This window comes from Rattus norvegicus, chromosome 1, assembly GCF_021556685.1.
Source record: "Rattus norvegicus strain SHRSP/BbbUtx chromosome 1, alternate assembly SHRSP_T2T, whole genome shotgun sequence".
Classification (NCBI taxonomy): Eukaryota; Metazoa; Chordata; class Mammalia; order Rodentia; family Muridae; genus Rattus; species Rattus norvegicus.
In genome coordinates, this window is record NC_141534.1 from 99,206,299 (window position 1) to 99,230,876 (window position 24,578).

At 47.1% G+C, this 24,578-nt stretch overlaps 1 protein-coding gene across 5 annotated transcripts in view; it reads left to right on the forward strand.

Moving 5' to 3' along the window:
* Positions 1-24,578, forward strand: part of Rhpn2 (rhophilin, Rho GTPase binding protein 2) — a 60,754-nt gene that overhangs the window by 10,412 nt on the left and 25,764 nt on the right. For all 5 annotated transcript variants that reach the window (XR_015623531.1, XR_015623532.1, XR_015623533.1 and 2 more), the window contains 3 exon segments: positions 9,962-10,077; positions 17,242-17,370; positions 19,938-20,013. Coding sequence is in view for 1 of the 5 variants with exons in the window: in NM_001107505.2 (NP_001100975.1) it covers positions 9,962-10,077; positions 17,242-17,370; positions 19,938-20,013 (321 nt within the window). In the remaining 4 variants the exon portion in view is untranslated.

Sequence of the window (24,578 nt, forward strand, 5' to 3'; positions counted from 1 at the left end):
GTACTTTTCCTTTATCCAGTCTTAGTTCCAGGGACTTGGTTTTCCAACTATTCAGGCATGAGTCACACATTCTTCCTCTTGGGAAAGAAAGAGATGTATCTGTATGACCATCCCAGGCTTTGAGATGGGAAGTGTTCACCCAAACAGTGTGAGGTGAATGAAGCCCGTGGCCTTCTCAGCAAAGAACAGTTGGGCTGGAGCGATGGCTCAGTGGTTAAGAGCACTGACTGCTCTTCCAGAGGTCCTGAGTTCAATTCCTAGCAACCACATGGTGGCTCACAGCCATCTGTAATGGGATCTGATGCCCTCTTTTGGTGTGTCTGAAGACAGGGACTGTGTCTTCATAAAATAAAATAAACAAATCTTTATAAAAAGAAGAATCTCATGTTTGGCAGTTGGGCTACCAGAGCCCCAATGCTGCTCTGCTGTGTCTACCACCACCCAGTTTACCTTAAAGGGCGGGAGGGACAGGGCTGAGATTCCCTTCCAGTCGTGCTGCTGCCAGGGGCTCCAGCTGCTCACTGTCCTCTTTGCCTTCCAGATGCAGGGTCCAGGATGCTGTGCCTGGAAAATGGCCCCCAAGCTATCGAGGAGAGTGAGCGTTCTTTCAGAACTTGCTTTTCTTGGGTGCTAGTGTCTAGCTCTTTCAATTTTTGTTTAAAGATTTATTTGTTTGTTTATTATAAGTACACTGTCGCTGTCTTCAGACACACCAGAAGAGGTCATCGGATCCCATTATAGATGGTTGGAAGCCACCATGTGGTTGCTGGGAATTGAACTCAGGACCTCTGGAAGAGCAGTCAGTGTTCTTAACCACTGAGCCATCTCTCCAGCACCCCACTTCATGTTTTAAGAGTATCTGAGGGTATGCTCACATATATAAGATAAACAAATCTTATTTTTAAGGAGTAACTGAAATATTCTATCTAATCTTTTGAGGGAACCAAACGGACCTGTGTATGACACTCACTTTGAAGGTCTGTTTGTGGGTGAGGTTTTTTTGTTTGTTTGTTTTTGTTTTTGTTTTTGGAAAGTCCTATTATGTAGCTCAGGCTAGCCTTGAACACATCCTCTTTCCTCAGTCTCCCAAGTGCTGGGATTACAGGCTTGCACCTGCTGCCTGCACTCATTGTATGTAGGACTCTGCCAGTGGTGACTCTTTTTTTTTTTTTTTTTTTTTTTTGATTCTTTTTTTCGGAGCTGGGGACCGAACCCAGAGCCTTGCGCTTCCTAGGTAAGCGCTCTACCACTGAGCTAAATCCCCAGCCCCGCCAGTGGTGACTCTTAAAGTGTAACAGACAGGTAGCTCTTTTGTGCCTGAGCTCTAGGCCAAGCTGGTGTGACATCTGGTCTCCTGGGGACATGGAAGAGGCATTGAGCTGGTTGGAAGCTGTTTGCTCAGAGAATCACTATCAGACAAACCAGAGGTCTGGAGATGTACCTCAGTGTAGAACGGTGGCTTACCTAGCATATATGAGATCCCAGGAACCATTTTTAGCATGAAAAAAAAAAACAAAAAAAAACAAAACAACCAGAACAATACCAACAACAAAAACCTTGCTAACTTCACCAAATTTTAGGGCTGGATGTAGCTCAGTGGCAGACTACTTGTCTGGTATGTGCGGGGTCCTGGGCTCAAATCCCATCACTGCCAGCAATACATGAACACATGTATGCCTGCATACGTGTACATATGCATGCACACATGCACACACCCACACATGTATATATGCACACAGGCATGCATGCATATATATATGTACACACATGCACCTATGCGCACACAAAATAAGCCCGGAGATGAGACGTACGTGGTGGGTTTCAGGGTGGCTTAGCCCCTTGTGGTCCCATTGATTCTTTCAGGGAGCCCTGCCTACGTTTACCTCGATGGGAACTTTGCAAGCAGCCGAGTGAGTTTTTTGTCCATTCCAGCGGCACCCAGCATTCCTACCTGTCAGTAAGAAGTAATGTAGTTTGGAGTCCAGCGACTCAGTCCAGTATAATCCCCTGCATTCCTGTGCCTTATCTAGAAACCGGACCTTATGTTTGTTGGCTGCTCAGAGCAGAGATTTCCAGAAGTTGGGTGAGGTGTAGGAACAGGAGAAAAGTTCCTATAAAGCTGGAATGGATGCTTCTCTGAGCTTCAAGAAGGACCCCATTGGCTGGGGATTTAGCTCAGTGGTAGAGCGCTTACCTAGGAAGCGCAAGGCCCTGGGTTCGGTCCCCAGCTCCGAAAAAAAGAACCAAAAAAAAAAAAAAAACAAACAAAAGAAGGACCCCATTATTAGAGTGTCTGTAAAGTGTCATTTGTGGGCCGCAGCATTCTGAGGCACGTAGGACCAGCCCTCCAAGGATTTCAGCCCTTTACTATTAACCAACTTAACAGTGAAAGCATTTTTCGTGGCTGGAGAAATGGCTTAATGGTTAGGAGCGCTTGCTGCTCTTGCAGCAGACTCAGGTTCGGGTCCTCGCACTCAGAAGGCAGCTCATGTCTCCATGTAACTCCAGTTCTAGGGGAGCTGACACCCTCATCTGTCCTCCACAGGTATTGCACACTTGTGCATATACACATATGCAGGCAAACACGTGTGCTCCTGAAATAAAAACAAGTGAAGTCTGAAGTAAGCATAATAGCTTCCAGGGAAAAAGGAAGGCATCCTGTGCTCCTTGAAAGGGTCTCATGCAGCCTAGGCTGGCCCAGAAGTTCTGATCATCCTGCCCTCTCCTTCAGAGTATGGGGATTGCAGGCATGCACACACAAGACTTCATGCATGCTAGGCTAGGACAGCACAATTAAGATCTGTCCCACCCCTTCACTCCTGTTTCTTAAGATTTAAAAATAGTGTGTGTGTGTGTGTGTGTGTGTGTGTGTGTGTGTGTGTAAGTAAGCACACACAGAGGCCAGAGGTGTGGATCCCCTGGAGCAGTTGTGAGCCTGATGCTGCTGGTCTTCTTCAGGAGCAATACAAGAAAGATTTTAATTGTTGAGCCATCTGTCTAGAGCCCCTACTCCCCGACCTCCCTTTTGGCATGGTCTCTATTTAGTAAAGAGTGACTTCAAACTCACTATGTTGTCTATGCTGGCCTTGAACACCCAGTCCTCTTGTCTCAGACCCTAAGTGATGGAAACAGCTTCCTCATTTTAAGTCTAAAAATCAGGGATTAGTGGCTCTAAATTAGACACTTGCTTTAGGGTCCATTCCAACTCAGATTCTAAATATCTGTACAATTTAGAAGTCAGCCAATGCTACCACCAATGCACATGTGCTAAGAGCAATTTGATTTTTACATTTATTTCTTTTTAATTGTTGTGCATCAGTCTTTTGCCTGCATGTATATCTGTGTGAGGCTGTTGGATCCTCTAGAACTGGTGTCACAGACCGTCGTGAGCTGCCATGTTAGTGCTGGGAATTGAACCTGGGTCCTCTGGGAAAACAGCCAATGCTCTTAACTGCTGAGCCATCTTTCCAGCCCCTGGCCTCAAGAGGAAAGTATCATTATGGAACTGAGAACTAGGTGTAGTGGGAGGGTGGAATTGTTGCTAGAGGGAGGCTAATTCCCTTCTGGGAAGAAGGAATGAGGAAATCCTGAGGAAGGATGGTAACTCACATCTCTCTAGTCCAAAGGCCACATTCTGGGCCCCTGAGCAGGCTGGGCTATAGATGACCTCCCTTTCTTCCCAGGGGTCCAGGCCCTGGGTGCCAGAGTGGCATGCATGTGGGTGGGGACTGGGGGTGGTTGGGAAGGAGTTGATTGAGGTTATTAGTATAAGGTTCCGGAGTTGTCAGATCTGAGAACACTGCCTACTGGGACACTCCCAGGGAGTAGCCACTGGCCCTGAAGATAAGCCTCACTAAGGAATGTAGTCCTCATTCAGACCCGCCTGTCTGAGCTAGGGAGAGCACCATTCGGTTTGAGGGAAATTGTTTGCTGATCTGAAACTTGGTACTCGATAATCCATAGTCCCCAGGAAGGGCTAGGGATATACCCCAGAGGTAGGGCACTTCCTAGTGGGTTCATCTGCTAGCATTACAAAAAGAAAAAGGAAACAAATACCTCAGGGAATCATAGGCAGAGAACACGAGCAGATACTGCTGGAGACATCTAAGCGGTCAGCGTAGAAAAAGACTCGAGTCCTGGGAGACAGAGTTTTTAGTTTTCAAAGATGAAAATTAGTGCTTTGCGGGCAGGCAGGTTAGAGGCTCAGTAAATAAAGGTTATCGTTGCCAAGGTTGACAACCTGAGATTGATTCCTGGGGCCCACACAAAAGAGAGGACTGACTCCTACACATTGTCCTCTGACCTTTACACACATTACACACATGCCATAACAAGTGTGACCCCCCTCCCCCACAGTAATAATAGTAAATTATTTTTGGAAGCTTGGAATGACAATGTACATCTATAATCTCATTTTCTTCTCTCTTTCTGTCTGTCTGTCTGTCTGTCTGTCTGTCTGTCTGTCTTTCTCTCCCTTTTCTTCAGTTTTTGAGACAGGGTTTCTCTGTGTAGCCTTGGCAGTCCTAGAACTCTCTCTCTGTAGACCAGGCTGGCCTCGCACTCAGAGCTCCTCCTGCTTCTGCCTCCCGAGTGCTAACACTTATAATCTCAATGCTCAGGAGGCTGAGACAGGAGGATTGATGTAAACTGGAAGCTGACTTGGGCTGCATAGAGAGACCCTGTCTTAATACCGAAAACACATAATAAAAACAAAACAAACAAACTTTTGAACCTAACAAAAGAGATAACCCATTTTCAAAACGGGCAAAGGTTTTGAGTCAGTAATTTCCCAGAAAAGATGTAGTACGAATGGCTACCAGCCCAAGAAAGAGACTCAAGGTTTTCTGGGCTTGATTTCCACACCCAAGGAGATGGCATGGGGCAAGAAGTCTTACTGACTTAGGGCCTAAGGGCTCCAGCAATAGTCTGCACAGTGACCAGAGTGGTTTTATTTCACTTTTTGTAGGAGAGCTGGGCAGTACTAGGGATGAAACTTAAGGCCTGGCTCATGCCAGGCAAGCCCTGTGTGTTGAGTCATATCCCTAACCCAAGCCAATGAAAGAGTTGACTCACGGTGACATACCGCACATACTGGGATGGTATGCTGGCTATTTGACGTCAGGCTGTCACAAACCTAGATGTATCTGGGAAGAGAAAATGCCACCATAATAATATTGACTTGTAGGCAAGTCAGTGTGAGTGTCGTCTTGATTAGCAATGGACTTGGAGCAGTCTGGCTTCTGCTCCAGTTTCTGCTGTGACTGAGGAGTGATGGTGGCTTGTTACCAGAATGTTAAAAGTGGAAAGAAAACATCTTCCCAAGCTGGCTTCTGGGCATGGGATTTTATCACAGCAGTAGAAACCTAAGTCAGGTGGCTGTCATGTCCGGGGCTGCAGTTCAGTAATGGAGTACTTGCTCTACCAGTGAGGAGCTGGGGTGTGACTCAGTTACAGAGTTCTTGCTAATAGGAATATAAAATAAATGAATGACCTCGACCAATGGTTAAACACAGAACCAACCACATAATCCCTAGGTATGTAGGAAAAAAATCAGCAATGTTTATTCAGAGAAACAACGTGTATAGAAAATGAGATTTTAGGTTTGGTTTGGTTTTGTTTGTTTCAAGACAGGGTTTCTCTGTGTAGCTCTGGCTGTCCTGGAAAGTTGCTCTGTAGATCAGGCTGGCCTCAAATTCAGAGGTTTGCAAAATTCAAATTTGCCTCTGCCTCCTGAGTACTGAGATAAAAGGAAGGTGTGCATCCCTGCCCAGCAGATTTTGGTTACACACACACACACACACACACACACCCTTCCCTTTCCTTGTCCTGAGCCATACCTATTATGTGAACCATAGGGAGAGAAAACAGGTTATCTACGGTCTAGCCTGCTCAGGGCCCCCTAATCAACAGTCTTTGGACTAAAGGGTCAGAAATGAGTTTCTTTCCTCAAGGTTTTCTTGAAATTCTTCCTCTCCTCCTTCTCTTCTTCTTCCTCCTCCTCCTTTTTTTTTTTTTTTTAAGTTTTTTTAGTGCAGGGTCTCATGCAGCCCAGGCATGTTATGTTGCTAAGACTGGCCTTGAATTCCTAAACCTCCCGTTCTCATGTTCCCTGTACTGGGATTTTAGGCATGGGCCACCATTCGGCGCCTCTAGCCGTATTTTTGACAGCAAAAACAATGAGATCACTTCAAATGTCCAGCAACTGGTAAATGGTTAAACAGAACAAATGTTGTGTGCTTACCTAACGGTGAAAGAGTGAATTGGGTGCAGGCAGGCTGTGATCTGGGTGAACTTTGAAAACAATATGCTAGCCAGGTGTGGGGCACTGGGCCATAAGCCCAGGGTGTAGGAAGTTTAGACACGGGGAGCACAGATTAAGGCCAGCCTGGGCTATGCAATAATAACCTTTCAAGCAGTGGAGCACAGTAATAGTGGAGTAGGGAGAAAAGAAAGCTGCTTGAGGGACCAGAGTTCTAGCGCCAGCAGCATGCTTGTGAACATTGATGAGGTAGGGATGGTGGAGCGCGGGCCTTTCTAACCAGCTGCTCTAGCCTACTTGGCAGCTCCAGGCCAGTGAGAGACTGTACCAACACAAAGATGGCACCTGAGGGATGACACCTGGGGTTGTCTACTGGCCTTCACATGTATGCGCTTGCCTGTGTGTACATGTGCGCGCGTGCGCACACACACACACACACACACACACACACTCTCTCTTTCTCTCTCTCTCTCTCTTTTTCTCCCCCCCTCACATACACATGCACTCTCTCTTTCTCTCCCTCTCTTTTTCTTTCTCTCTCTCATACTCTCTCTCTCTCTCTCTCACACACACACACTCTCTCTCTCTCTCACACACACACTCTCTCTCTCTTTTTCTCCCCCCCACATACACATGCACTCTCTCTTTCTCTCCCTCTCTTTTTCTTTCTCTCTCTCGTATACTCTCTCTCTCTCTCACACACACACACTCTCTTTCTCTCACACACACTCTTATTCTCTCTCTCTCTCACACACACACACTTTCTCACACACACACATGCACTCTCTCTTTCCCTCTCTTTCTCTCTCTCATACACACTCTCTCACACACACTCCTTTCTCTCTCTCACACACACACTTGCACATGCACACACACACACACACACACACACACACACACACAAGAAAACAATGCTTTGTGTGAAGAAGACAGACGCAGAAGGCCACATATTGAATGTTCTATTTATGTGAAGTATCCGCGATGAGCAAATCTGTACAGGCCAAAAACAAGCTAAAAAAAAAAAAAGCTAGCAGAACTGAGGGATGAGGAATGGATGCTCAGTTTCTTTTTGAGATGCTAAAATGCTCCAAAATCTGGAATAGGTGATAGCCGTGCATACTGGCGAGGGTGTTAAAATGAAGAACATGGAAGCGGACTCTCTCCTTCATTCAGCTGGGGACTGAACCGGGGCCTTGAACAAAGTAGGTTTGCACTTCATGTCTCAGGGCTGTCTCCGGGTCCTGGATGCTTTAAACGGTTGAGTGGCGTTTTCGTTTTGTTTTGCTGACAGGTTTTTGCTATGACACCGGGTTCTGGAGCTCATGACCCTCCTGCCTCAGCCGTGCTGAGGTTACAGGTGTGTCCAGTTATAACTGGTCAGATGGTTAAGGGCTGACTTCTAAAACAATTACACGGAGAGCCATTCCTTTCTGTAACTTGATGCTATCAGTTGGGGAAATATTTACACAAATGTAACTATGTACAGTGACTGATTTTTGTGGTAAGAGCAACTAAAATCTCATTCCTCAGGAATCTCAGATACAGAGATTCCTTTTTTAATCTCTGATATAACTTAACATCATTAGGCTAGATTTTTTTAAAAGAATATTTATTTATTTATGTACTGTATTTATTTATGTGTATGAGTGCTCTGTCTGCATGTACACCTTCAAGACAGAAGAGGCCATCAGATCCCATTACAGATGGTCATGAGCCACCATGTGGTTGCTGGGAATTGAACTCAGAACCTCTGGAAGAGCAGCCAGTGCTCTTGACCGCTGAGCCATCTCTCCAGCACCCCTGTTCTAGATTTTCAAGGCAGGGTCTCACTATGTAGCTGTGGCTGTCCTGGAACTCATTCTGTAGACCAGGCTGGCCTCAAACTCAGAAATCCACCTGCCTCTGCTTCCTGAGTGCTGGGAGCAAAGGTGTGCACCACTGTGTGTCCAGTACATTCTTAGACTCTTGAGACATTACCGTCTCACGCATTGTTCAGTAGTTTCCACCTCTACCGTTGTTTGATTCTTTTTTTTTTTTTTGGTTCTTTTTTTCAGAGCTGGGGACCGAACCCAGGGCCTTGCGCTTCCTAGGCAAGTGCTCTACCACTGAGCTAAATCCCCAACCCCTGTTTGATTCTTTTATTTCTGTATGTGTGTGTTTGTGGGTATGCACATGCACGAGCTTGCTCACACGTGTGTGTCTGTGGCTTTGTGGGGATACACGCACACCTGTGGCTGTGGCTGTGTGTGGAAGGGATGCAGGGGTTATTCTCCATACCCACGAGATGCTTTTCTTATAGTATTTGACTTATCTTAGTTAGTCATGTGACCTCCATGTTACCCAAAGCAGTCGCAAGTGACAGCTCTCCTTTGATAGTTCAATATCCCATCTATTTCCTTATTCTAAATGGCGAATACTGTGGTGTATAGGTTTCCCCATGAAGCTGTTACTGAAAAGGAAATGGAGATTTAGTCCAATGAGGGGTAGCAGAAGGGATGTCCACAGGGTCAATTTGTGTGCTTTTCTTTCCTAGGGGCCCACTGGCTGGCTCTTAGGGAGCTTTAAAGAAGCTCTAGATTGGCTGCCCTAGAAATGTATCTTAGAGAAAAGACTCCAGACTTAGAAAAAATGTGTTTTCATAAATGTGTACCAAACAAAAATACAGACTTGGGCGAGCACCTCTGTGTCACCTGCACACACACAGACCCTGCCTAGCTTGAATCCCCAATGCTGTTAAACCATCTTGTTTGTTTCGAGACAGGGTCTCATTATGTAGACCAGGTTAGCTTCCAACTCGTGGAAACCTGCCTGCTCCCCTGCCTGGAGTGCTGGGGTTAAAGGTGTGCTCAACCACATCTAAACCAGTTTTGAGGGAAAAAAAATTGGAGTCTAAAAAAATAATCTGGTAATTCAATTATAGGTCTTTTAGAAAAAAAAGGCAATGTTATGCAGTATTTTTGTTTCGAACATCTGTACAGTGTTTTATTTGTGATTTTGGTGTCTGCGTGTACTGTGTCATGCCTGTGGAGATCAGAGGTGCTGTGGCCATTGTTCTGGTGTTGTGTGTGCTATGTTTGGTGTGCCTGTAGAGGTCAGAATACAATTGCCACATGTCTCCCTCCCCTTCCTTTCCTTCAAACTCTCCTATAGGTCCCTTCCCAGTCTCCTTCAGATTCATGGCTGCTTTTCCACTAACTTCTATTGTGAATATAATATATATATATGTATATATGTATATATATACATATATATGTATATATGTATATATGTATGTATATGTGTGTATGTGTATGTATGTATATGTGTGTATGTGTGTATGTATATATAGATATATATATATATACACACACATACACACACACACACATATTCAAAATATAACCTCTTCAGTTCTTATAATGTTACTTCAGTTCATTTATGTCCTCAGGTCTGAGCCTTTGCACTCTTCCTAGAGAGAAACACCCCTCCCACTGGGGCTCGGGCTTTTCCTCGGTTGCCGTAGTTCTTTGTGTAGGGTTGAGGCTTCCTGATCTCATCCCTGCCCACTTCATCGTGTCCATTGGGGTCTTCTTCATCAGCTCATGTTGGGGCAGTTTTGATGGGGGACTTTATGGGTTAGTTAAACACTTTTTTCCCCTCACAGAATGTCATCATTTTGGGTGTGACTGCTCTCTGAACAGGTATCTCTTCTTCTCCGCTCAGGGCTGTAATCCTCTCGCACAAACTGGCCGGAGCAAGCTGCAGAATCAAAGGGCTGCCTTGAACCAACAGATCCTGAAGGCTGTGCGGATGCGGACAGGAGCTGAGAACCTTCTGAAGTGGGTACCTCTCTGTTTTTGCTGCCTTGGCCAGGAACTCTGACTCTCCTGAGGGACTGTCTGTTTGATAGACAGACAAAGCCCAGACACCCTTGGCTGGGGTCTTGCTTTTCAGCTTTGAGATTTCCTTCTCTTCCGTGTGTCTGAACAGGTCCTTCTCTTGCCTAGAGCTGAGTCGTGGTAAAGACAAAGATGGTTGCCTACCCTGTGTTTGTGGAGAATTGTGATAGACAGTAGAATCACAGCTGTGATTGGTGTGTGTGTGTGTATATGTGTGTGTATATGTATATGTGTGTATGTGTGTGTATATACATGTACATGTACATGTACATGTATATGTATATGTATATGTGTGTGTATGTGGTACCTGGTGCCCATGGAGGCCAGAAGAGGGCATTGCATATCCCCTGGAACTGGAATTGCAGATGGCTGTGAGCCACCATGCCAGTGTTGGGAACAGAACTTAGGTCCTCTGCAAGAGCAGCCAGTGCTCTTAACTGTGAGCAGCTGTCTCTCCAGCCCCCAGTTATGGCCATATTGTTTACAGGTCCAGTTACTGTCTTAGCCTTTGCTCCTGCGCGTGACTCCTTTCTCCACTGCCCAGAGTTACGCCTGGTGGGGTCAGTGCTTGGTGAATGTGTGTTGATGGACAAGGGAGGCGACAGCAGAAAAGAAAGAACGGAACATTTCTATTACTAGTGCCCACCTTCCGAATGAGAGGAGTCAGGAACAGGACACGGGGGCTTGTATCTGTAGTTTCAGCTTCTTTTTTTTTCCTTTTTTTTTTTTTTTTTCTCGGAGCTGGGGACCGAACCCAGGGCCTTGCGCTTCCTAGGTAAGCGCTCTACCACTGAGCTAAATCCCCAGCCCCTAGAACTTTTTTTTTTCCTTTTTTTTTTTTTTTTTTTTTGTAGTTTCAGCTTCTTAGGAGGAGCTGAGGCAGGAGGATTGCTTGAACCCCAGGGTTTTGAGACCCTCGGGCACGGTAGCCAAAGCTCCTCTAGGAAATCGTGAGAGTTAATGAGAGAGGCGGGGCAGGTTGTGCCCGGTACTCAGTGCTGTGCCATGGAGATAAAATAGTTACTTATCAAGCAGAGCTCAGGAGAGCTGCACAGGTGTCTAGACAGCCGTAAATCCTCCCCACACCCTTAAGTGCAGTGTGCCAGCTTGCTAAGAGTGCAGGCTCTCCCCTCAGAGGACAGCCTTTGGCTATCGGCTCTCTTGCCTTCCGTCTTGGTGAGGCGGGGTCTCATTTCTGGCACTTGGAGCACACAGTCAACCCAACTATCTCCCCAGCTCCCCTTCTCCCCTTCAGAGGCCCACAGGGGAGTTCTTTGCTTTTAGGAGGCAGGATCTCATGTGGCCCAGGCTGGCTTAAAAGTTGCTATGTAGTTAAGGATGACTTTAAACTCCAGATTCTCCTGCTTTTGCCGCTCCACGCATGTATGTGCGCATGCGTGCATCCACAGGCAGAGCGTAACTTGGTGCGGTCAGTTCCCTCCTACCATGTCGAATCCCGGGGATCGAACTCGGGTTGCCAGGCTTAGCAGCAAGCCCCTTTATCTGCTGAGCCCGCTGGCCAGCCTGTTTTAGAGTTTTGTTTTGTTTTGTTTTTAAATAGCAAATACTAGAGATGTTCTGTCTGCTTTGCTCTGTTGACAGCACCAGCAGACACCCTCTCTGGGTCCCAGGCCAGACTCAGTCACACTTACTGTCAGGTTAGCAGTTGTTTGGGTTGAGATGGGGTGGGACAGGGTTGTAAATGATTCTCCTAGAGGCTGATAAACTTAGTGTCCCTCGTAGAGACTGTTAGAGGAAACCCGGAGGTATTTATTAATCTGACTCAACGCACCTACGTTTAGAGACTGTCCTTAGAGGAAACCCGGAGGTATTTATTAATCTGACTCAACTGACACCAAAGCTTCCTGAAATCGAGGAGGGCATCAGGCCAAGCCTCACTCTGGCCCCACAGTGTCCCTGGCTGCTGCTATTAGCAGCAGGTAATTACTGTCATACGTTGGGCACGGCCATCCTGTCCTCAGATTGCCTGATGTCCTACTAAGATTCTGTGGTGAGGATAGAACAATTACAATATAGGCAAGAGGGCATTTGGGAAAACATTCCCAGAAATGCAGGCTTGGCAGTGAGAATCCCTGCCATTAACTGCACGGGCCACCATGACTGGGCCACCATGAGTGGGGAGGTTTCAGGTCCGTTGAAGGTCCTCCCCGCCCCTGATCCACGTCAGCCAAGAGTCAGTGAGCTTCCCAGTGCCTGCTGGGTGCTAGCTGGTACTTTGAAGTGCTCCAGGCTGGGCGCTGGTAGGAATCTGCTATCCTGGTTCCTTTCCCTCCCCTGAGAAAGGCAAGGCAGAAACCAGATAGTATTTCCGAAGCCGAGAGATTAAAGCAAGTTACTAGGTCATTCAATTTTAACTAACTAGTCCTTTAGTCAAAGACCAGCCTGCTTCACCATTCTGGTTAAAGCTTTAGATTGCCTTCTTACACTGCTAGTTAGACTAAATCAGGAGAGCCTCACTCTGTGTCTGTGTACCTGCTAGTGAGTGAGTGGGCCAGGGCCGGGCTCCATGCAGAGAGCTGTGTGGGATGGTGGAGGCATGTGCCATGTATAGCCCAGGCTGGCCTGCAGCATATAGCCCAGGCTGGCCTGATCTTCCTGACTCAGCCTCCTTAGTGCTGCAGTTATAGACATGCCCTCCCCTCCTCCCCTCCCCTCTCCTCTCCTCTCCTCCCCTTCTCTCTTCCTTCCTTCCTTTCTTTTTTCCTTTCAGAAGTCAGGCATCTGCCCCAGGGTCTCAGCAACAACAAGATAGTTATTACTAGCTGCTAAGATGTGACATATTCTCACTGTCCCCACAAGCCTCATATCCTCCCCTGTGCATGAGCTATGTCCCCTTGTAAAAGGCCAATCCCTCCTCTCCCCTCTTTTTCCCTCCACCTTTGCCCAGAGGCAGCCTCTCTCTACCCCTCCCTAGTAAACCTCCCTCGTGAGATCTGTCACATGGTGTGACTGACTTCATTGCCATTTGTCACTTAGATCATAACTCATTCTTTCTGTCTCTCTCTGTCTCTGTCTCTGTCTCTGTCTGTCTGTCTCTCTCTCTCTCTTTTTCTTTCTTTCTTTTTTAAAGGCAGGATCTTACTGTATGGCTTTGGCTGGCCCAGAAATCACTCTGTAGTCCAGGCTGGGCCTTGAAGTTGTAAGGATCCTCCTGCCGCTGCCTCCCAAATGCTGGGATCGCAGGTATTGCTGCCACACCCAGGTTTCATGTGTAGACTCCGCCAACTGAGATACATTCCCTGTTTTTTGCTTTTTGTTTTGTCTTGTTTTGTCGAGAAAAGAATCTCACTTTGTATCCCTGGCTGGCCTGGAACTCAAGCTTCTCCTGTGTCTGCCTCTTCAGACTCTAGATTTTAGGCCTGTGCCACTATTCTGGAGTTTTAAAAAAAATCTTAGGATCTCAGAACTTTTAAATATTGGCAACCAGTTAAGGGGTGAAAGCCATCCACTGACAACCAAGTGAACAAGTTACTTTGTGATGGCCAGGGCAAGTGTCAGGCTGGGGTAGCCTTGGCTGTCATGAGGTTAAGTGATTGCTCACATGGTCAGATCCAAGTGACTTGAGTGTGTCTGTGCTGGGGGATGCCTGAATCCTCTTTGGCCTTCAGACCTGATCCTCTATCTGCCTTCTTTGAACACTGGGGACAGATCTGATGCTGTAGCCATGAGTCTATACAGGACACAGGGCGGTGATCCCCCCCACCCCCCCATGCACACACACACATACACACACACTCACACACATACACACACACACATACACACACTCACACACATACACACACTCACACACACATACACACTCACACACATACACACAAACTCACACACACATACACACACACACTCACACACATATACACACACTCACACACACATACACACACTCACACACGCATCCCTGGCAGAGTTGGCTGTGAGAATGGTTCTAGCAGAACAAACTGACAGAGTAAAAACAATCTGTCAGAGTCTATTGCGCTGTCCCACACGGGCTCTAAAGTATGTGGGAGACCCGAAGTCAGAGAGGAACCTGTTCTCACAGGGACAGGTTTACTAAAAAGTTTGGAAGAAAATGAAATTATTCTAAACTAAAAGTGAAGAGCTGATGCTGTTCAATCGTAGAGCCCTTGCATGCCATCCCAGCACCACACAAAAACAAATGGGGACACAAGGATCAGAATGCAAAATTACTGTTTGTTTTTATACCGGACTTATCATTGCTATGACAGACATTGGGGAGAGGGGCCTTCTTCAAAGAGGCTGGATTTAGCAGGCAGTGGTGGTATATGTCCTTAACCCTAGCACTCCTGAGACAGACCCAAGAGGATTTCTGTAAGTTTGAGACCAGCCTGGTCTACAGAGTGAGTTACAAGACAGCCAGGGCTACCCAGAGAAACCCTGTCTCAAGAAACCAAAACCAAAACCAAAAAAAAAAAAGGAGGCTAGATTTGGTTAGCTCATTGGAATTCCGGTCCTGGGTCAGCTGGATCTGTTGATTCTGGACCTAAGAAAAGGAAGAATTAACCTGTGTCAGGTGCATGTGCCTTGAGGCACCTGGGCAATAGGGAGGGTAACTGACAGGACAGGGGCGGGGACAAGATATCACCTTTCAAAGGCATGCACCTTCCTTCTCTAACCAGGCCCCACCTCCTAATGTTCCCACCAGTGCCCCATAATGTCATCCTGTTAGGAATCCATTCGCAGGTTAACGTTGATGAAGTTAAGACCCTCATGATCCGGCTACTTCTTCCAATCCCTTATTTTGCGTACTACTTAGAGACCTTCAACACACCAACTTTTAGGAAGTACTTCCCCTCCATACCAAAGTGATCCTTTTGAACTTGAGGTAGAGGAGCCATTGTGAGATGGGAACTTTGCGGAGTAGACAAGGCCAAGTGTAAGGCTGGGCTGTGATATGTGAGACCCTGACGTGAAGAAAAGAAAGACCCCAGAGGCTCCAAGTTGCAGGAAAACATGTGTTCAGTAGTTGTAGGAATTACTTAGTTGTGGCCTGCCTGTCCCTGTTTATGCTTGTGACTTGACTCATCCAAAAACGCGACTCTGGGATCTCATTCCGAATAGCTTTTGCCGAACGCGCATGCTCTTTGTGAGAACCTCACTGCGCATGCTCTTTGTGAGCACCTGACAGAGCTGACTCCTATCCTCTTGACGCAGGTCATGGGTAGTCATGGTAGCGGTGGTGTGATTTTTCTGACTAGGAAAGGGCCAGAACACTCTTTGCCTGATGCTTCTCAGACATGGTTCAGTTGCCAGGCCACAGCAGCCTCAGAGACGCACACTGGATCACTACTTTAGAAAGGACACGTGCCTCTAAGAAGGAACATAGAAACGGTTTGGTCAGAGAAGCAGTCTCGGTACAGAGCAAAGGAACCGACAAACCTAAGCCTCCATCCTTGCTCCCTGACCAGGGCCAGATGGTTCTAGATTTGTCCAGCCTCTAGCCTGGCCCAGAGACAGTCGGGAATACCCACCATCTTGCCTAGGTGCACCATATTTGAGAAAGCTTTTTCCACCAATGGAAAAACACCTCACCTGTTCAAGGAAAAACTCAAACCTTGGGACTGATTTCTGAGTCATCTTTGTGCCCAAAGGTCAAAGAGTCCTGGAAATACACCCGCCCCCGCCCCCGCCCCCGCCCCCCCCCTCGGTCCTGGCCCCTCACACCTTCCTGGCTGCCAACATCTAATGGAAGTCTAATGGCTTCAGCGTAGTTTACTAAGTGCTTGTCCCCGCTCCTACCCCTGCTGTCTTAACATTTTTATCAACATCAATTGACCGTGAATGTTCAGATACATCTCTGCACTGTCTGTTCTTTTTCCAGTCTCCGGCTTCATGCTAATCAGTTCTGAACTGTGCCGATTGCTCTCGCTTTATTTATAGTGACCCGATTGGTTTTTGTTTTGTTTTGTTTGTTTGTTTCCCTGAGACAGGGTTTCTCTGTGGAGCCCTGGTGATTCTAGAACTGCAAACCAGGCTGGCCTCAAACTCAGATCTACCTGCTACTGCTTCCTGAGTGCTGGGCTCAAAGGTGTGAGCCACCACCGCCTGCCTGACTGTAGTGGTGTTTTTAGTCAGATAGACCGTGTCCTCCAACTTTGCTTTTCTTTCTCAAAATCGTTTGGCTCTTCTTGGTTCTCTGCAGCTCTATATACATTTTAGGACCCCCCCTTCCCCCTCCCTTTCTCCCTCCCTCCCTCCTTTTCTCCTTCCCTTCCTCCTCCTGCTCCCTTTCTTTCTGTGCTAGGTCTCAGTGCCTTACTCTCCCACTGGGGTTATTAAGCTGGGCTTGGTATCTCAGCCTGTGATCTCAGCACTTAGGATGGTGAGGAAGGAAGGAAAGAAGAGAGGGAGGAAGGGAAAGAAGTTCTTCGGGTTGAGAGTACACCTCAGAGATACAGAACTTTCCCAGCGTGTACAAAACCCTGGGTCCATCCCTAGCACCCGGGAAAGGAAGAAAAATAAATAAATAAAATCTTAATAGGACTGTGTTGGCTTTGTTCAGAAGAGGGGAGCAATGGGTCTTTCACCAGTAAACATTTTGTTGCCCGTCAGCTTTTACGGATTGACGCTCTTGGGACAGAGAGCTGTGAGGCATCGGCCATGAGTGCTGGGAACCCAACCTGAGTCCCCTGCCAGAACAGTGCATGCTCTTAACCACTGAGCCATCTCTCCAACCTTGTGCCTCATTCGTGGTCTGTTGATTTGCTTTTTAGAGAGACAGCCACACTCCGTAGCCCAGGCTGGCCTGAAACTCTTCTGTCTCTGCCTCCCAAGTGTTTAGGAGATAAATTTGTGACCTGTTTAGTGGGTGGTGGAGAGCAGGAATTTTTGGTTCGTGTTTGGGTCTTCTTAAGGCTCATTCCTCTAAGGATTCATGCTGAATAGTATGCCGGTGTTGCCAGTCACATCTTATGTGCATTTGCTGGCTGGTGTGGTCAGGATGCCATCGGTACCCAGGGTCTCTGAGATAGCTCATCTGATAGTCACCCCCTGAGATTCCTTGTAAAGATTGCTCAGCAAGGACACTGGCTGAAAGTCTCCCCCTGCGCCCTCTCTCTCCAGAGTCACCACGAACCAGAAGGTGCGGGAACAGGTTCGCCTGGAGCTGAGCTTTGTCAACTCAGACCTGCAGATGCTGAAGGAAGAGCTGGAGGGGCTCAACATCTCCGTGGGAGTGTACCAAGGCACCGAGTGAGTAAGCTAGTGCCTTCCAGATACCCCCTGAGCACGAGAGTGCGTCTGCATCCAGGATGCCACACTGAACTGGGGTAAAAGGGGTAAGCCTGTGAGGACTAGACTGTGAATTAAATACCAAAAAAGCATAAACTGATTTCATGTACATATATCATGAAAAGTAGGGGGCTCTTCCGAATTCCCATAGAAGGGATTCTTCAGAAATGGACCCTGCTAAATATTTGAGAAATGAATGCTGAGATTCAAAACCATTCTTTGTGGGGGAGTATTGGCCCTCAGGAAAACCCAGAGATTCCTCTGCTCACTGTATGTGAACCATGGGGTGGGGGAGCTAGTGCAGAAATGCCCATTTTTAAGAAGAAATACCTAACAGGGTCTGATAAGCTGAGACAGGGGGATCATGAGTTTGAGGCCAGCCTGGGTTATATAACTAGATACTTTAGCAAAGTAAAATTAAAATGGGCAGGTGGTATAGCTCAATGGTAGAGCCCCTGCCTAGAATCCCCCAGTGAGGGGCTGGGGGTGTGGCTCAGTGGTAGAGCCCCTGCTTAGGAGGGATAGTGAGTGGTAGAGCAAAACTAAAATAAAAAGAAAATGCCTCAAGGAAGTGGTTTCTGCACGGGGAGGCTGTGCTGTCTCAAGAAGTGGGTAAGCCTAAGTGGAAACAAGAAATGGCTTCCTAGAATTTTGAGTCACCTTGGAATGTGCATTTCCCAATACTAATCCTCTGTATGTCACCTGGGGCTTTTCTCAAAGGTGGACACAAGTCCGCATGCCTGGAACCCTGCTAGATCTTTAGCCAGTGACATCTGTGCTTGTCAGGCTCACCTATGGGCTCCCAATGCAGTTTCAAAAAACCAGTGAGAAGAAACAAAACCTACAGATCCCACCCCCACTCCCTCCACAGAGTTCTCTCAGCCTGTGCTCTGCTATTAGATTCCAGTGTTTTGTCTGTCAGGGCTAAGAGGCTCAAACATTCCAGGCAAGGTAGTATGCACAGGCACTGTGCACAGTCTGGTCTCCTGTTAGCTGTGCTGAAGAGGTGGGGGTGGGGGTTGTCCTTCAACAGAGTAGGGGGCTTTCAGCCCCGGGTGACCACTCCTCACGGTGGCTTCAATTAGTCTCCTGTGTCACTGGGAAAAGTAGGGACACATGAGGATTCCAAGTGACACCTTGTATTATTTTCCAAATGAATTGTCTCTTTCTTGGTACCTTAGATCTGAGCACTTCGGTGAGGTGGGCAGAAAAGACAGCATCTCACTATGCAAATGAGAAAACTCAGAGAGGCTCAGTCCCCAGAGGACATGTTAGTGCCAGCCTGGGGTTGGGTCTTCAGCTTCCTCTTCTCACTGGGCCAATCACTGGGTGCAGGACGACTTCAGGACTTGGAAGAATAAGAGCGAGACTTAGCTTCCCCCAGGGTCCAGTCTTCCCGGCAGGCTCTGGGGAGGCCACATACCTACCTGGGTTGGGTCTCACCTGCCTTTAGCACCGGTGTGCCACAGAGTCAGTGTCAGCTTTCAGCTATGGTCCACTCAACCCTGCCCAGCATTCCTGGCCTGCTCTCTGGGGCTGGGCTCAGCAGCCCATGGAGGTCTCTTGTTACAGGTCAAAGAGCTAAATCCCTATTTGCAGAACCCAGCACTTCCTTCTGGCCCTACCCTTAGGAATGTAGGTCCTGGGAGCATTCGCAGGTCAACCTGTGAGGTGACTCAGTGGCCTCTGGGGATGTGTGCAATAAGATATATGGCATGATGTGCCCCTAAAAGAAGAGAGCCTTGAAAGCCCCGGGTTCTCTCATAGGAGATGTTGAGGGCAGGGAAGGGTGCTGTGGTGAGGAGTGGACGGTACGGTGGTTGTAGTCTAGAGGGAGGCCCAGTGCAGCAAAGCTGCATGCACCCAGGGAGGGAGCAGCAAACATGGGCCTTGTGCACACGGGCAGCCCTAATAGTAACCCTAGCAACTGAAATGAATTAGACCAACACAGTAGGGCTTCATTGAGTTAAGCTGTCATGTCATCTTAAGATGCTGGGAGCCTGGGCTGGAGAGATGGCTCAGCGGTTAAGAGCACTGACTGCTCTTCCAGAGGTCCTGGGTTCAATTCCCAGCAACCACATGGTGGCTGACAGCCATCTGTAATGGGAATCCGATGCCCTCTTCCAGTGTGTCTGCGGATGGCTATAGTGTACTCATATAAAAATAAATAAATAAATCTTCTTTAAAAAATATTTTGGGGGCTGGAGAGATGGCTCAGTGGTTAAGAGCACTGACTGCTCTTCCAGGGGACCTGAGTTCAAATCCCAGCAACCACATGGTGGCTCACAACCATCTGTAATGGGATCTGATGCCCTCTTCTGGTGTGTCTGAAGATAGCAACAGTGTACTTATATATAATAAATAAATCTTTAAAAAAAAAAAAAAGGATTTTGGGAGCCAGTATTCAGAGAGAAGGAAGGGGTGCTGGCTGACCTAGAGGTTGGGAGTTGGGCCGTTAGAGGCCAGGCCTGGGTTGCAGAGGGACTGTACGGGGCAGGCCGTTCAGGACCCCTGTGTGTTCTTTATAGGGAAGCCTTCACCATTCCTCTGATTCCTCTCGGCCTGAAGGAAACCAAAGAAGTTGACTTTTCCATCGTCTTCAAGGTACGTCTCAAACAGTGGGCGCTGGGCCAGGGAGGGGAATGAAATGACATATTCTTTGCAGCGCCTTTAGGCGCCATGACTCAAATGTCAATTGACGTCTGCAAGGTGACCCTGAGACCTCACTTGGGCCACTTACAAGGAAGATTTTGTGTATTTGCTCCTCTGAAAATCTTGCTGTCTTCTCTGGTGGCCTCTGACACCCTGTCTGTCCCTTTTATTGTGCTGGGGTGGAACTCAGGACCTTGTGCATGCGGGGAAAGTGCTCTCCAGTGACCTATATTCTTAGCCTGTCTTTGGTGACTTTGTAACTCCTTTTGTGTGCCCGACAGAGACAGATTATACCCTATGTTGTGTCTTTATTTAAAAAAAATTACATTCATTTATGTGTGGATATGTGCATGTGTGTGCAGGTATCTTTCTCTCCCCCTCTCTGTGTATGAGTGTGTGTGTGAGTGTGAGTGTGTGTGTGTGTGTGTGTGTGAGTGTGTGAGAGTGTGTGTGTATTTACAGATATGTAATCCTTTATGGGTGTATAGAATTCAGAGAAGAATTTGCAGTTGGTTCTCTCCTTCCTTGCATCACTCGGGTCCCAGGAATAGAACTCAGGTCATCAGGCTTGGCAGCAGGCACCTTTACCCTCTATACTACCTTGCTATTCTTTTTCATTGAGCCATTCTTACTGTGTAGCCCAAGCTGGAACTATCTTATGCAGCCTTTGGAGACCAGAGGGATAGGATCCCATGGAACCGGGTTCCAGGCAGCTGTAGGCTGGCTAATGTTTGTGCTAACCTACCCAGATCCTCTGTAAGGGCAGTAAATAGTTTGAACCTTGGGTCATCACTGACTTCTCAAAATGTTGGTTGATACTTTGAAAAGTTATGTCTTTGTCCTCTGTTTTTTTTTTTTTTTTTTTTTTTGGTTCTTTTTTTTGGAGCTGGGGACCGAACCCAGGGCCTTGCGCTTCCTAGGCAAGCGCTCTACCACTGAGCTAAATCCCCAACCCCTTGTCCTCTGTTCTTAAGCAGAGACTGTCATCTCTCGATATAAATAAGCCCTAACCAGGGACATTTAAATCATTATTTGTTTATTATTATTAGCGTGGTTGTTATTATTGTGTGTATGGATGTTTGCCTGCATATGTGTATGTGCAGCATGTGCATGCAGTACCAGCAGGAGCCAGGAGAGGGTGGTATATACCCTGGAATTAGCGTTAATGATGGTTGTAAGCCACTGCCGTGTGGGTGCTGGAAAATGAACCCAGGTCCTCAGCAAAAGCAACTCTTAGCCACTAAGTCATGTCTCCAGCCCAACCCCCAAGCACACACCAAGACAGGGTTTCTCTGTAGCATTGACTGTCCTGGAACAACTCACACTGTAGACCAGGCTAGCCTCAAACTCAAAGATACACCTACCTGACTTTGCCTCCCCAGTGCTGGGACTAAAGGCATGTGCCACCACACCCAGACCCTAGTTTTTTGTTTTCTTTTCTTTTTCTTCTTTTTTAAAAACTTCTGCTCTGGTCTGTTCAAATCCAGGCCACATCTCTGTGAGAGGGGTGTACTCCAGTTGGAGAAGGGCAGGTAGGAGTGGGTGTAGCTTAGCTCCAGAGTTACAAGAATGCAGGCATTTTTAAAGGAGATTCATGTCATAGAAACCTGGGGATTTATGGCTTCAGTAGAGATCCAAATAGGTCACATGCCAAATTCCACATTAAAGCGAGTAAAAAAAAAAAAAAAAAAACCATTGCTCAGCTGAGGTTTCCGACCATGTCATTTTAGCCTAAAAGGGAGCCTGCAGATATCAGGCATGCAAAAATGAGACCAGTTAGCAAACTTTTAATTTTCTCCATCCCACATTTATGCTTGAGAGAAACGCAGTCACCGGAGGAGTGGCCGAGTGAACTTGATCTGGAGAGTTCCATTTCAGACCTGGCCTGTGTTTCCTTGGAATGTTAGGTCAGGCAAGCGTCATGGTGTGATTCGCTCTATTTAAGGACTGATACTTTAAAGTAGCCATAGTCCTTAGCACACACCACTAGGCCTGGAGAGTGTACCTCAGTGAATAGGGCTGGCCTGTGTAAGACCCTGGACACTATTCCCACCATCCAGCATTAGGAAATGGGGGGTTGGGAGGTGCTATTAAAATAAATTCCTCTTCTGAGCAGTTCAAGGATTTGTTTGGTTTGATTTGATTTGGATTTTTATGTAGGGTCATATGTGGTCAGGCTGGCCTTGAACTCCTGGTTCTCAAGTGTGCCACCTCATCTAACTTTTTTAACTTTATGTTTTAGCAGTGTTAGAGATTGGACCCAAGGCTTCACAGTGGCTAGGCAAGCGCAGTGGACTACATTTCTAGCAGCTAGTTTTGATTTTATTTTCATTTGAGACAGTATGTAGCTGCTCCATCCTCCTGCCTCAGCCTCTGAACTAGGATTACAGGTGTGTGCTGCTACACCTGTCTGCTAAGATTACAGGTTCAGGCTACCACACACCTGACTGCTGGGATTGCAGGTGCACACTACCACACACCTGGCTGCTGGGATTGCAGGTGTACAATACCACACACCTGGCTGCTACGATTACAGGTGCACACTACCACACCTGGTTGCTAGGATTGCAGGTGCATGCTACCACACCTGGTTGCCCTGAATATTTGCTTTAATGTTTTGTCAAGATTCTCTCAAAATGTTGATTTTAATTTTTCATTTTTTTTCTAGTACTATTAGATTTTTTTATTATATATGAGTGAGTACACTGTCGCTGTCTTCAGACACACCAGAAGAGGGCATCAGATTCCACCACAGATGGTTGTGAGCCACCATGTGGTTGCTGGGATCCGAACTCAGGACCCCTGGAAGAGCAGTCAGCACTCCTAACCACTGAGCCATCTCTCCAGCCCTTAATTTTTCATTTTTGACTTTAAGTTTTTTTTTTATGTGTTTGTTTGTATATGTGTTTTTGCAGGTGTGCTTACCTGTGCATACATGTGTAGAGAGCAGAGGTTAAAGTCGGGGTATCTTCCTCTGTCAGTCTCCACCTTATTTTTTAATATAATATTTTTATTAACTCTTGGAGTATTTCATATATTCATGCATTGTTTTTTGACCATATTCACCCTCCTGTGTCTCTCAACTCCTCTCAGACCCTTTCCCGCCACTCTCCTCCCACTTCCCAAGTTTATGCCTTTATTTTTATAATGCACCAAATTCCATCTGAGCTGCCCATATACTCAGGGATGTGGGGCCACCCACAGGATCATGGTAGTTCTACTAGGGGCCACACCCTTAAAGAAAATCAATCTCTCACACACCCCCCACCAGAAGCCATCAACTGTTAAGAGCTTCTCAGTTAGTGGTGGGAGCTTATGAGCCCCACCTCCCCACCCCCAACCCCTACACGTGCTGCAGTGGTGACTGTCTTGACCTTGTGCAGGTCTTATGCAGACAACCATAGCTTCCCAGGGTTCATGAGTGCACTGGGCCTGGGAAGTCCCTGCTCTGGTCTTCTGCAAACCACCTTATTGTTTTGAGACAGGATCTCTCTTTGAACCTGGATCTCATTCAACCTGTTTTTGGTTTGGTTTGTGTTTTTTTCAGAGTAGCAGACCAGCGAACCCCAGTATCTGGTTATCCGGGCCTCTCCCCCAGGCATCGGGGTTCCAGGCATGCACCATAGCCCCATCTTTTATGTGGGTGCTGGGCATGCAAACTCAAGTCCTGATGCTTATGCAGCAAGTATTTTGTCCACTGAGCCACTCCCCAGCCTTTTGACCCATTGTCTTAAGAGTCATTTTGATTTCCGGCATGGGTCTTCTGTCCACATCTATGTCTGCGCCCGTGCCCCATGTGTATGCCTGCTGCCCATGGAGGGCAGGGGAGGGCATCAGATCCTCTAGAACTCTAGTTACAGATGGTTGACAGCCACCATGTGGGCACCGGGAATTGAACCCAGGTCCTCTTAGAAGAACAGCCATGGTTTCTTAACTCTCTTAACAGCCATCTCTCGGGCCTGCCTCTCCCTCCAACTCTGATGTTAACTTTTAGGTTACATTAGTAAATTCTTACTAATTCAGTTATTTTGCAGTTAGTGTTCTTGGGTTTTATAAATATCTTTTTTCCCCCAAAAGAATTTTCTACCTTGCTTTAAATGTTTATGTCATTTCCCTTAATTTCTTGGCTACAGACTGCTCAGGCAGTGGTAAAGAGCAGCCTCAATGGCAGATGCCTTTGCTTTCTTTGTCCCTTAGAGTATCGGGCCAGTGCACCCTGGTATCTGGTTAATCCTGCCTCTTCAGCAGGCATTGGGGTTCCAGGCATCCATCGTAGTTCGAATGTTTACATGGGTGCTTGGGATGCGAACCGAAGTCTTCACAGTGGGGTACATTCATCAGCTCTCATTTATGGGATTTTCAAGGTCAGAGACAGCCGCTGTGGTGAGGTGTCCCAGCACTCCAGGGGTTGAAGCAGGAGGACCATGGGTTCTAGGCTAGCTTGGGCTACCTAGTGAGATTTGGTTCAAAAATAAGAAGCCGGGAAAACATTTAGAATTCTATCACAAATCCTGTTT